Source organism: Polyodon spathula, chromosome 16 (genome assembly GCF_017654505.1).
Source record: "Polyodon spathula isolate WHYD16114869_AA chromosome 16, ASM1765450v1, whole genome shotgun sequence".
Taxonomy (NCBI): domain Eukaryota; kingdom Metazoa; phylum Chordata; class Actinopteri; order Acipenseriformes; family Polyodontidae; genus Polyodon; species Polyodon spathula.
Window position 1 is genome coordinate 31794245 of NC_054549.1, and position 14692 is coordinate 31808936.

The 14692-nt window shown below is 34.6% G+C and overlaps 1 protein-coding gene across 7 annotated transcripts in view; it reads right to left on the bottom strand.

The window, feature by feature from the left end:
* Positions 1–5448: 5448 nt before the first annotated feature.
* Positions 5449–14692, bottom strand: part of LOC121328679 (microphthalmia-associated transcription factor-like) — a 41935-nt gene continuing 32691 nt past the window's right edge. For 4 of the 7 annotated variants that reach the window (XM_041273621.1, XM_041273619.1, XM_041273623.1 and 1 more), the window contains 8 exons: positions 13133–13357; positions 11885–11980; positions 11648–11765; positions 10959–11051; positions 10349–10405; positions 9814–9889; positions 9296–9443; positions 5449–8940 (listed from right to left, as the gene is read on the bottom strand). In XM_041273621.1, the coding sequence (XP_041129555.1) occupies positions 8542–8940; positions 9296–9443; positions 9814–9889; positions 10349–10405; positions 10959–11051; positions 11648–11765; positions 11885–11980; positions 13133–13357 (1212 nt within the window). In that variant the 3' untranslated portion in view covers positions 5449–8541. The remainder of the gene's footprint in view (positions 8941–9295; positions 9444–9813; positions 9890–10348; positions 10406–10958; positions 11052–11647; positions 11766–11884; positions 11981–13132; positions 13358–14692) is intronic. The other 3 variants (XM_041273624.1, XM_041273622.1, XM_041273625.1) reach the window with 1 other exon arrangement.

Below are 14692 nucleotides of genomic sequence, written 5' to 3' on the forward strand. Positions count from 1 at the left end.
ATGTCTGTGATGAGTAAGATGAATGGCATTTTGCCATTAAAAACTATGAAGCCAGTACAGTATGTCAAAATCTGCAATATGAGGTGTGGGTAGTGAGGTAGATCTACTAAGCACTCCTTATACAATCCTCATTGATTATAATGTGCTTACGCAGCTAAACTCTCTCCGTCTTGTCAACCAGCTTAAATCATTTTATTGCTAAATGTGATTTTATAATTAATATCACACAAATCTGTATGAGAGCACTCTTGTCTTTTTGGTATTTTGATAATGACATCACTTTTAAAATGATTTGTTTGATATATTAGGATTTAAAACTAAGTACAGTGTCTACAACAAATATTCTGGCAGTTACATTTCTTGTTTTCTTTTATATTGAATTTGAATGTTACAAAGAAAAAGCTACTTATTTGCACTACACAAAATCACATAGGTATATTTTTTGATGCGGGATTCAAATATATCTGCATGTTTCCACTTTGTAAATACAACTATATTTATGTAAAATATGACTGGCACATGGACAGGAAGACAAACACCTTCAGAGTCTTCATACTGGTAATTGTGCTGATGAATGCACTAAGCAATTTCCATTGTAATTAAACAAGTAGTTCTTTAGATATTTAAAAAAAAAAAAAAGTGTGCCATATGGACAGACAAGGATCCTCACAACAGCCCCAGAATCTGGTACTCTCAATAAGTTAAACAACGTCCCGAGCAAGTGTCATCATAAATTGGATAAACATTAGATAGAAATACATATTCAAAATACCACTCGTTCGAGCCTCTCTTTTTTGTTGTTGTAAAAAAACAGTGAGTGATTCCATATGTATAGGGAAAAAAACAAGTAAGAAATGCAATTGTCTATTTATTTATTTTTTTTACGATTGAATTAAATTAAATTAGATTGATACTGATGGCTAAACAATGCTAATGGTTTAAACTGTTATGTTATCTCCAGGAATATATATATATATATATATATATAGTCAAACAATATTTAATTTAATGTTTAGGAACTTAGTCAATGCTAAAAGGAAGAAAAAATGGTCTGATTTTAATTTACTCAGTGTGGCTATACACACCTGTTGTGGCCAGATCTACTGGGGTTTCGAATCCCTCTGACTGATCTTAGCAGTTACATAAAAACAGTTATACAAAACGTTATGCAACTGTAATTGTAAACCAGTACAAAAGAATATAGGGTTCCCTTAAATTTAACTAAAATCCCTTAGGTGCATTTGGTATTACAAAACAGACATAATTTTAAATATACTTTTTGCATTTGTGGTATTAAGATTACATAAAGAAATGCTTTGCAATACCAATTTTATAACACTGTTTTATAACACTGCTCTGGCATCGTATTACAGGTTTAAAATACTTGTCAGTGTCACCAGCCCAGTATTGTGTAACACCGTCTCCTCCCCTGGCCTCCTGGATAGGGGTGGAAAGGTATAAATTACTTCCCTGAGCAACACTGATTTATTTGTAAAGACCTTTCGACTTGAAAAATAGGTGCAAAATTTATTGAAATAAACTCAAGCCATGCCTAGCAATATTCTGTCCGCTACTGCAGTTTCAGAAGACCAAGCAAAAACGAAAGACGATACATTACGCAATAACAGTTCCAATGAAACAGAGTTGCAGTTGGTGCATATTAAAAGTGCCTGGTGCTGTATGAAAAGTGACAGTTCAAGTCTGAGTGACCATGTCTCAGAAGCAAAAATGTGAGTATGGGCAGCAGCTCTTGTTTTAACCTAGAGCAAATACACTGAAACCAATGAGTCTTGTTGCACAAAATGCAAGTAAAGTTAGCCTATTAGCCCACTCCTTAAATTTTACAAACTGTGCCTGGGGTGACAAATTGTCTGTAAAAGCCATTTATGTGCTACAGTAAATGATCATTTTTGACCGTTTTTGTATTATTATTATTATAGCGACCCAGTGCTTAAATGTGTGTCTGTATTTTGTATTGTCACTAAAACTGAAATTGGAAATGATTGGTGTTATTGTTTAAAACACAAACATATATCACAGGTTATTATTTACATGTTATTGAAATTATAGCTACACGTCAGGACATTTTTTAGGAATGCTTACAAATCTCTGATTTCACTGTGTAACAACAAAAAATATATATATACACTGTAAATACAGTATAATCGTAAATCTCGAAAAACTACTCACTTCTAAATCTTTTGTAGTCATTTTTGTATTACTTTAGTATAAATACATGTTAATTTGGATTCATATGTTGGTTTTTTTTCTGACTTTATGTGAACGAAAAGTCACACATTTGCCCGTTTTCTCATTGGAAATAGTGATATTTTTAAATATCACTGTCCTGGTCACAAAAGCAAAGTTTGTGGGGAATAATAGCCATTTTCTATACTTTTGAGGCGTAAGCAATTAGGAAATAACACTTACTACCCAGGAACAAAAAAAAAAAAATTGGAATACTGTTACAACTTGTTTGAACAAAACTACGTTGATAGTAAGTAGGCAGCCCTGCTGCAGTCGCGGGTATGTGCTAATTTTAATTAAACATTGGTCGTGTTTTTATAGCGCAGATTTCCACAGTTCTGCACAGATCCACATATTATTTAAATATATCTCTAGATCATTTAAATATCTTCAAATGAACAGGAAGCCATTTCAAGATATGTCAAAATAACTTTCTGTGAAAATGCGTTATGTTTTAAATGGACTTCCGGTCTATTTAGAGATAATGAACAGGAAGTTCTTTGAAGATATCTTCAAATGATTTAGATATCATTAAATGATTTACAGATATCTTTAAATGAACAGGACGTTATTTAGAGATATCTGAAAAGTATTTAAAGATATCTTAAAAACATTTATAGATATCTTAAAATGATTTAAAGATACTAAAAATGCATTTTAAATGTCTCATTTAAAGCTCCATTTAAATATATCTGTAAATCATTTTGATATATTTCTAAATGTATTTTAGATATCTTTAAAAATATTTAGAGATCTCTATAAATGAATTTGAGATATCTCTAAATGATCATTTGGCTTTGACTATTGCTTTGTAAATGTCTTTATAAAATAACTTTATACATGTATTCCTTAAGTGTCATGTACCTGCATGGACCTCTCAGAACACATTCCCCATCATCCTCCTGCTCACATATGTAACTGAGATGGATTTACTAGTGAGCAGGAGGGTGATGGGAAATGTAGTTCTGAGAGGTCCACGCAAGTACATGTGAAGCCATCTTGAGGCAGGGAGTACAATTTAAAAGTTTAAAAAAGTGGTCAAAATGTAAAAAAAAAATAATAATAATAATAAAACAATACATACACCTTACGGGAACATGTAATACAATAAAAAAGTCCTTATGTGCCCTTTAAATCTGCAGACTGCACCTGTAGAATATAAAACATACATCCACTTACAACAGTAGGCCAGTAAACTAACCAAAAATACTTTGTGCCTATTTGTATTTAGGCCTTTTTTTTAGTGGAGTTATCTTTCACAGTTGAAATAATTAATACAGATTTGACTGTAATAACAAGGCTTGTGGATTTATATATTTTATTAGCTACGAATCTACTTCGGAGCAAGGGAAGTCCTGGACAATTGTGAGCCCCATCTACTTCAGCTATAAAGTAGTAGTCCCAAAACCTCCTGGATCCCAGCAATGACATTAATATATCATTTCCTACTAAATAAGTTTGCATGTTTCCTAGGTCTATTCCAATTTTAGAGTATTGAATTTGTTTCCAGGTATTTAACTTGCAAATAGAACCACCTGGTGGCCATATAGTTAGGTGTTATTTTAAAGGGAAATTAAAATATTGAATTTCTGCAAAGCTGGACCTGCTGTTTTCCTAGAAATAGCAAATAATGTGCTCCATGCAAAGCTTGTGAGAGTGAAGGAGCAAAATGGCATTCAAGTTAAATATGTTTGTTTTAAGACTCACAGATGGTAATGCTGCTGACTTTGTGCTGTGTTTAAGCTCTTTTATGTTTATTTTGGGTAGTGCACTTAATAATATACTAAGGGAATTAATGTTTGTATGCTTTAATGCACAAAAATAATTTTAAAAAAGTTTTAAAAAAAAATCTGATCTGTTTTTTTTTTTATTCTTTTTTTTTTAAAATTTTATTTATGCTACAAGGGTCCATAACACATTGTATAGTACCTTCTGGTATTTTACAACATGCCACAATTGGGTGAGAATTACAGTGATCAAGTTGAAGAGTTGTTATTAAACTTTCAAAGGTGCTAAGCTGGACTTGTGCTACATTTATTAACAAAAAAGCCCAAACACTCACAGGGCTAAGTCCAAAACAGCACTTGAGTGATGGTGTGGTGGTTTTGAATGCATCCATTAATCAGAATGCAGTAAAGTCTACTAGTAGCTAGAATGCCCTATTATTAACCTAGGTTTTAAGCTAGCTACTGAAATAATATATTATTGCCAGGAGTCATGCTGTGTTTTTATCTCTGATGTTTAAATGCACCACATGCATGACCCTGTACCAATATGCACAAAATGAATTTAATAGTGCAGGCAGGGATTCGTTCATTTGTTCTCACAGGAAGGATATTTATATTTTATGCTAACACTAGCATCTCTGATAGATAAAGTGATCTTACCTTGGGAATCTTTTATATTGATTTAAACAGAAAGGGACTTGAAATATGCTCACCTAAAGCGTAGTAACGTGCAAGATCATGCTGTATTAAATACTTCTCAGGGTTCAATTACCTATAATAGCCTGCATTATGCAAATCATATTATGCATTCTCAAGGGAAATTTCCCAGTCAATTTCTTTATTCTCTTGCTGTCCAGATACAGGAGTGGCTTATTGTATAGTGTAATTCTTAAAACTCACCACAAGATGGCAGACTTTATTACTCCAGCTTTTAAAGATGATAACAAAACGTATTTATATATGTTGGCCCAAACATCTTGGAGAACAAACCACAGTTCTTCTGTGGATTTAGGCAGCCGCAGTTGCTTCTCTCTCTTCATGTAATCCCAGATAGACTTGATGATGTTGAGATCAGGACACTGTGGGGGCCATACCATCACTTCTAGGACTCCTTGTTCTTCTTTACACTGAAGATAGTTCTTAATGACTTTTACTGAATGCTTGGGGTCGTTGTCATGCTGCAGAATAAACTTGGGGCCAATCAGATGCCTCCCTGATGGTATTGCATGATGGATAAGTACCTGCCTGTACTTCTCAGCATTGAGGAGACCATTAATTCTGACCAAATCCCCAACTCCATTTGTCACGTGATTGAGTGCCACTGATATCTGTATTCTGTATTTAAACTTCTGATGACACACTTTTGCTAATTGTAATACTTGAAAGTGGTCGAGGACAGTGTACATTATCAGGCTGGAGTCTTGACTTACAGTTTTAAACTGGTGTTGGTTTTATTTCTTACACTGCGATGGCGAAAAACAACCGCTAATAAAACAAAAAAAATAAAATAGCTCTAAGCTGGAGCACTAACTAAACAGTACTTTGTGTTGAACAAACACTAGATTTCTTTGTCGCGTTTTGGTTCCTTTTTGTTATTTCTGCTTCCTTATGCCTCTAAACCCCACATCACAAAGCTATCGGCTAAGCCATTTCTGTTGAGGTGTCATTAACTTTAACAAGCAGTTAACTAATTGACTATTAGCCATAATTCGTTAAGGAAAAGTAGGCATGCATACATGCGGGAACTCATGACACCTAGTGGTCAACCAATTATTACTGCACCACAGTAATCATATCCATCCGCTTTTAAGAATCAGCCGCTTATAAGAATCAAAACACCTGGGACAGATGTGATTCTTATAAATGAAGTGCGCTCTATGTATGTATGTACGTAAGTTCTCTTTTTCTACATTGTACCATGACAACTCCAATCATCCGTTTGCCAGGAAGCACTAATAATCATAATATTCAGGGTTTTTTTATAAAACAGGTATGAAAAAGTTAGCTAAAATGTTGTGCTAATAAGCAATGATTAGTGCAACACTGCACCACACAGCAGTATATACAACAATTGGCAATGAGCAAAAAACATTGACTGTTAATCTGTGAAGATTATTTTACATTTCCAGTACATATATACTGCAATCATTTCACCACTATTTGCAAACAGCACAGCTCTTATATCTAAACTAGTATTGATTACCCATGTAGTCTTCTGAAACGGGCAGCCTGCTCACTTTTCATTACCAAATAAATAGCCACGCATCCAACAAAAGACAAGAAAATGTGAAAAACCATGTACTTTAATCAGTCTACCAAGAAATTGTTTAAACATTCAATTTCACTGAATACATTGTATCGCTGATCCATATCTGACAACAGTATGGATAGCATGCAAGTCAATGTGCTGCAGTGGGCAGTGACAGAGTTTTAATTACATTACAGTACCAAGCATCCCAGCAAGAGGCAGTATTTTAATATCACTTGGTCAAGAAATAACAGGTGCTATGTCTAGCAATATAGGCATCTCCCCAGTGCATCGTTTGCTTCAAGAACATCCCTGCAAGTGCATGTCTTTTGTGCTTTACCTGCATATTCTGGTTGCTTTAAGTATTAAAAAATATTGCTTTGCATTTTGAAAAAAATAAAACATTTAAAACAGAAAGTCTATTGCATTGCATACTTTGACTTATGTCACTTTTGGCAACATTAAAACATTTGGCAGTCCATTCTGGTTCACATTGAATATAACAAGAACAGTCTTGATGTGGGATAGAATTGGAATAACTCTTGTAAGGCTCTGTTTAAAACTATCCTCCACTGTGTCAATGCCACAGGGTTCAAGGGAGCATTTCAGGGTTACTGCTTATTGCATTGTGGGCACATCTGGAGTGTACTATATAATGGGTTATTTCAGCAAGGCTAGTGCTGAAAATATATGGTAAGCAGGCATCATTTTTGCATATAACATTTTAACTTTTAAACAAACCAAATAAAATAATATAAAGAAAGAAAGCCCTTTGTCAAGGTCACTGATCAGATTGGTGCTGTCCCTTTCTCAATCCACACCACCTGAATCAGTCTTTATGTCAGAAATACGCTGAGTATGTCTCTGCTGACAAATTCGGTTGACAAGCAGTCTTGCATAAGGAAAATGCAGTCATAAAATGTGGTGTTTATCCCAGCTGTAGCACTCCTTAACGTCCCAAGGCAACATCCTCCATCAAATACTTTTAAATACACAAACCAACCTTCACTCTTCAGTCAGTACTTTTGAAATTTAAGGCACTTCATTCTGAGCACACATTCTTCTGCCACTATTAGTAAATCAGTTCACCATCCTGGCTCATAACACCATAATGTTTTCTTTTGTATAACACCGAGGCACAATATATTTAAATACAACTATTAGAATTGCATAGCTCCACGTTTAAGTAGATAATGCATTTAAACTAGTCTTACAACAATGCTGAGTGATAAAACCAATACTAATATTAAGTAACAGCTATTTGAATAAACAGTTCAATATTTTTCACAAGCTGCAGTGTAAAACTAACAATAACTCTACCCCTAAGCAATAGTACTGTATGCTTGCTACAGTTACACGGCTATGTTTAACAGTAGAAATAGAATATGAAAGCATTTATATTTAGTTATGTTTACCTACAATCAGTCAAACAATACCTTGTGTCTTTATAACAACTTAAATACGAGTTTGTTACAACCATAAATATCCAACTTTGCATTTCAACCTCCTTCAAGTGTTTATTGACAATGCAAATGCCATACAAGCTCTAAAAGCACTGGTGTCACTAGGTTCCCTACCAGTAGTTTACAATATGGACATTCTTACATTTAAAAAATATCCTGAATGCAACTGTTAAAGATCAAATCAAATAAAAGAGCATGCAAATCAATCGATTGTGCAACTAAACAAAAAAAAAAAAAAAAAAAAAAAAAAAACATAAGCCTGTTTACTTGACAGGCTTCCTTTTTGAGCTAGTGTGACCTGCATGGCCATTTCAGAGGAGAACACAGGGCAACTAAAAAATGTCTGCATGTAGAACTATATTGTAGTTCCGCACGAATAACTGATATTTATTCGTATTCTTATTCATTAAAACTTTGGCATCACTACCAATTTGATTTTCCATAGTTCCAACACTTACCATAATTACCATTCACTTCAAAGGGTTCATTTTATACAGTTAAATTACAATTCTGTGCAAGACTCAGAAAACAGCACTGGATATATTATTTGACAAGACAATTCTACACAAAGTGTTTTTTTGTTGTTTTTCAAATAACCTGCATGCACACATACACGCACGCAAACACTCAAACACACACACACTCACAATCCAAGTAGCTGACATTTGTTTCTTCATTACCACTGTATCTTCAAGCAATGCTTAGTCACACTCCTCCAACCCAATCTTCTTTTCCAAATGACGGTATTTACTTCACAACAGAAGTTAAAGATGCTTAGAGGAGAAATAATGAGTATGAAGTTAGTACAGTTTTAATAGAAGTTATGCAGTGTGTAGTGAATTTTGGATAGCCGCTGCTAACACCCACGGTCGGTCTCTTCCATGCTTACGCTGCTTCTCCTGCTGCTGTTGTTAGAAGCTCCGGGCGACACTGACGAGAGTAACGGGTTAGTCACTCCCACAGGGGAAAGAGCATCGTCCATCAACATGTCTTCTAGTTTGGAGCCCACTTTGGCGGCTGCAGTGTAGGCACCAGACTCATCTGTGTGTCCAAGGCTATCACTGAAGGTGATAGTCCCATCAGTGAGATTGAGGGTTGTGGTGTGGGACAGGTCTGGATGGTGCTGATAAACCTCCTGATTGCAGTCTCCTTGCGCTGACTCTTGTTTAATTATCCTTGGCGAAAGTTCGGTGGAGCAGAGACTTGATGAGGCCACAACAGAGAGTCCATGAGCCCGGGCTTGCATCTCAAGCTCCTGAGAATTTAGAAATCACAAGCTGTATCAGTGTTTTTATCCACGCGTCTGAAAAACAATACACCCTTGTAAACCCTTTTACCGGTTTCTACAACTCTGCCCTGTCATTTCAAAATCCATGGTTTGGATCAGCACACATACCAGATGCCATCAAAAAATACTAAAGCAGAACATGCAACTGGAACTGGGACTACATGAATTATGTGGTCAAACAGAACCGCATGGTGAAGTGCAAGCAGTTCTGCATGCGATAACAAATCTGTGTTGACAATATACATCAGAAGAGCCGCGCCTGCCATTTAAAGTCATTACTTTAACACACTGCATAACTGACATTTTCAGAAGAGGAAGCCACCTGAATTCTTAGCATGAGGTGCCTGTTTGCATGTTCCAGCTTCTTCTGTCTGTTCTCAAGTTCCTTTGATCGTTGCTGCTCTCTCTGGAGTTTACGGATATAGTCAACAGACGCTTTCAAAATGGTACCTTTGTTCCAACGCATGTCCCTGTAAAATACAAAATAAAGAACCATCTCAATCTCAATGAAAACTGCATGAGTTCTGAATGAAAATACATTTAAAAAGCATACTATACGTTTATGAGTATTGTTATCTGTTTACAAAAGGATTTGAAAATTAAACACATTTTTAAACACGGAAAGCAGGCATAGTATTTGAAATATTTTAGCTTTTAAATTTTGATTTTGGTAACTTCTCTCCTATTCAGCAAACCTTTAAAGAAAAGGATGTTAACGCAACTGTATTGCTAAAAAATAAATAAATAAATAAAATATTCAACTTACGAATCATTTGACTTTGGAATCGTAATGCAAAAAAAAAAAAAAAAGAAAAGAAAAATGAAAACCTTTCGACTTACGGATCATTTGACTTTGGAATCAAAGTTCCCAGCTCTTTAATGCGATCATTAATGTTAAACCTTCTTCTTCGTTCAACTACAAAACAACCACATATAACAAAGGAATTGCTGCAGTAAAGTCATCTTTTATTTAAACAATTCATTCAAAAGTCTTTCATAGCTGAAAACCCAGGAATGTTTTTTTTTTTTTGGGGGGGGTGGGTGTCACAATTTCACTCTCATAATAATTTCAGATTTGTGATATTCATTTTAAGTTGTGTTAAGATTAAACACAATGTACTATATGTACAATACAAGTAATACACTGAAAAAAAATTCACAGAACTGACATACTAATGAGGAAAGGCTGGGCTGCATCAGCTATGCACTGTATCAACACCAGCAATCAACATGCGAATCACTAGTAATAAAAAAAGATTCCAGCTATCAATGTCAGTAGGTTCCTAAAATGTCTATTATATTCAACTTATTTTATAGTCAAACACTAAAGTCTAACAATAAAGTATGAAAGATTATAATTCAATTAGAAACTCACTTAAGTTGTGATTGTCCTTTTTCTGTCTTTCCTTTGCTAAGGCTCTAGCTTCAGCCTCTGAAATAAGAAACAAAGGTAAAGTTCTCTCTATAGAAAACTGTATTTTTTTCTTATTTACTGTATAATTTCACACATTTGGCTTTTACATTGTAGGCAAGCTTGGCAACATGGGGTCGCATTGTGCTGGTTACGTCTTGGTTAAAGTGTGCATTATGCTCCATATTGTGTGCAATTAATATATCCTTCAAATTGATTTGTTCTAATTGTATATTTTCTAAAAAAAAGGTGTTTGTTTTAGAGTAATAATGTAAGCAATTTTACAACAGCAAGAAGTACATTTTCACTGCATTAGTAACTGTACTATTATATATTAACCATCATTTTAAAATAGTACCTTAATTATGTTGTTATGAATCATTCATTTTCATAGCATTTTACACCTAATTTGAATCTGAATGCGATGTTAGGTTTAGTGTGGGACACTGCATTAACGTTGTGTATTTTCACCTGAATTCAGTACGAATGATATCCAGTTATTATGCTGGAATCTCAACCACATAATAACCTAAAAACTGTTTAAAACATTTGAAACATAAATGGTATAACATACCTACTGGAAAACCTTCTGGCCTTTGATAGCTTTCAAAACTGCCACAAGATCCAGAATTCTCCAGAATGTGCATCATGGCAGGAGCTGGGGTAACTAATTGGCATATACAGGTTTTTGTTGTGTGATTTGCATTGCACACAATATGGATATTTCTACAGTCCTGCATTTATAAAAGACAATGTGAAACGCTCCACTAGAACTCTAAGGGTCATAGGGCATGGATGGGGACCGTGTATGAATGGGGAGTTCCACTGCTTGCTGTTGACACCCATAACATTAGAAAACAAACAAAATATTTTTCCTTGACAAGGTTTTTGGCAGATGAAAGCACTTAAATGTCCTGTACAGCAATGTTTATATTAAAAAAAAAAAAATTCAGATCTGTAATCAGGTAAAAGGTGGGTAACAGAAACACATTGTGCTATTTTATTTACACCAAATTATAGTGTTGTATACAAGCTCATCAATGTGCAGCAGAAACATTCCAAATATTATTTCATTCACAGGGCCACACATAATGTATGTAGTTTAGTGTGTCAAGGTTGCTTTAAGAACTCAGTAAAGCAACATTTAAACAGTAAACACACACGCGCACGCACATACACATGCGCACGCACACACACGCACGCACACACACACACACACACACACACACACAGTAGATAAAGAGAGAAAGATTTTGACAATACCTGTGAATTCCCTTTTAATGTTGGGTAGATTAGCTGGACAGGAGTTGCTGATATTAAGGCCAGGTGGTGGCATCGCTTGATTACTGTACATATCAAGAAGATTAGCAGAAACAGGGAGCTAAGAAACCAAAGCAATAGAAAAGGACATCATTAACTGAAAAGGCATTCATTTTATTAGAAATAATGCAGTCTAGTCTTATTTCATAGAAAATGTTTTAAGCACGTTAACTGAAATACCGTGTTGGCCATTTGTAGTCCTGGGTCCATAAGTCCAAGGATGTCATCATTGTAACTTGACTCCAAACCGATTATGTCATCAATTACATCATCCATCTGTAAATACAAAGTCTGTATATTTTTATGTAAAAACAAAAATATTTATAAAATAAATAAATAACAAAGTTTGCCATTAACATACATATCCCAGCCACAGCTATGCACACAGCATTAGTGCTTTATGAAAGAGTGACCTTTAAGTCTAACCTTTAAGAGTGAACATATTTAAGTACATGCAGATGGGTGGGCAGGCACTTCTATATTGTATATCCCCAGATTCAGTTACTCTCGATAACTTTTTAAAAAGATTATCCTTTCCTTAATCACAGCTAGATTAGAAATTCAATGGATTTTTTTAATATAACTGATACGTGCGTGTGTGCCTGCATACATACAGACAGGCACCTCCACATTTCCCCTAATACTCTCAATAACTTGTCCTGAAGAATGTTCTACAAAGACTGTGTTTGGAGTAAATTCACATCCACAATACTCATGAAGCCTAATCAACACCTCTTGTTCCAGTCTTGCTAATCCCCTTACTTCACAGCTACTCCAAGTTTCAACATTCATTGTTACATCAAGTTCAACTTCCCAGGCTTCATTTTAAACATTCCCTTCCTCTTGCATTTTCAATTACAAGAGACGACTTCATTAGGGTTTTTTTTTTCTTACAACTACGTCTGAAATGAGGAAATTCAACCCTTTTCTCCTACAAATAGAAAACAGCCCAATATCAATGATTCTTCACAGCCTCTTTAAAAAGCGGAGAACGTTGAGAAACCCATGCAAAGCGAACACGCTCATTAGCGATGCATCTGAACAAAGTGCATTTGACTCTGTATGAGCTGAGCAGTGACATGCACAGACATTAAAAACACAATTAGCTGAATGTTACTTTCTTATACATTAAAGAATGCTGCTGTAAAATAAGTTATGACAACATGTTATTTTTGTTTTATAAGGTTAACTGTTAGCATTTAATAAAGTTGGCAAATGTTACTGTCTTTAAATATATGTGCATTTTGCCATCCAGTACCACTACTTATTTCATTTGACACTTTAAACATCTATATTAAAAACACATTATAGTTACAGTTCTGGTTCATTTTAAAGTATGGATTCTATTTATAATGTAAATGAACTAGTCACATTTCCAAATTTTGCTTTTTTTTTTTTGTTCTCACATAAGGCTCTGCAGATACTAACCTCTTTTTCACAGTTGTTCAAGTTAAGCATGGCCATGGGGCTGTTGGGGGCACTGTTCCCAGGTCCCGGATGCATTACATGCTCAATGGGTTGATTGGTGCAGGGCAAGCTGAGGGCATGGCTGGGAAGCTTGTTTCCGAGAGTGGTGGAGAGGTACTGCTTAACCTGCTGCCTCTGGGCCTGCTGAATGTGGTACTTGGTTGGGTTTTCAAGGTGTGTTTGCACCTGTACGTGAAACATAAAAACAACATGCATCTTAATATATAACACAGCACACTATAATATAATACAGTGCACACCTTCCTTCACATCAGTAAGTCATTCCTGAAAATTAGCTTTCATATTTTCCCTGATGGAGATTGAAAGAAATGAATGGTTAAATTACAAAATTAAAAAAAAATACAAAAATGGAAAAAATAAATCGGAAGTAGACCAAATAAAACATATACAATCCACCACTCATTATTAATTCATATCCCGCAGTAAGCATACATTTACATTTCAAGTCACCATACAGAAAAAATCAAGAAAAAAACCCCTAAAAAACGCTATGAATATAGTTAAAAAAAACAAAACAAAAATTAAGGGCATACCACATTAAAGCAAAGTACCTTACCTGGTAATGGTTATATTCAAGCATTTCCAGCATTTTGAGATATTTATATTGCAGAAGTAAAAAATAATAATAAACAATAACCAAAAGATTTCCTTTATCAAGCTTTCCAATAGGGAGTGTGTCACCCAAGTTTACATTGCAATCAATAAGAATCTCCAGAGTTCTACTTATTAAACACAAACCCAATTAGTTATGCATGTAAAGAACTAACCAGTGCATACAAGGATACTTTTTGAAGCGCTGTTGTTTTATCTAAAATATGAATTTACGCCTTTATACAACTGCTTTGACGTCAGTATCTCTAATGCACAAAATGACTCTTTTAAGTGGTGAGTTACCATTTTCCAAACTGACACTAGCTTAAGGCTAATTCACTTTTTATCTTTCGTTCCACTCTTCCGTTATAAAAAGCTGTTTGTTCCAAGTACTGGGTTTACAATCATTGCACTGTTGTCTTAAAACAAGACATTGCATACAAATGTAAACGCATGTATCTTTTACACGTGTACAGCCAGAAAATAAATCTAAATACCAGGCTAATCATTGAAGACATTGTCACGTACAAGCAAGTCCAGATTTGTTAAACAACATGTTTTTGTTTTAAAAGTAAATTAAACATTTCCCTTCCTTTTGAAAATCAGGTTTTCATTTTATGACACATTATAATGTAGCTGATACAGGCCTCGACAATAACGCAGATTATTTATCTCACCTGTTTAAAAAACGTATCGATTTTTTATTGCTTTTTGGCTCATTGGCTTAATCTAATGAAGATCTTAAAAAAACCTTTTCATTAAACTATTCATTTTCATTATTGTATACACACTGTTACATGTTGTGATCATCAATGTTTTTGTCTTACTCTAATATTGAATGTACAGCTGCGGCAGACAATCTGTGTTACTGATATACTATTCTGTATCTTTCTATGAATCTGTTACTAA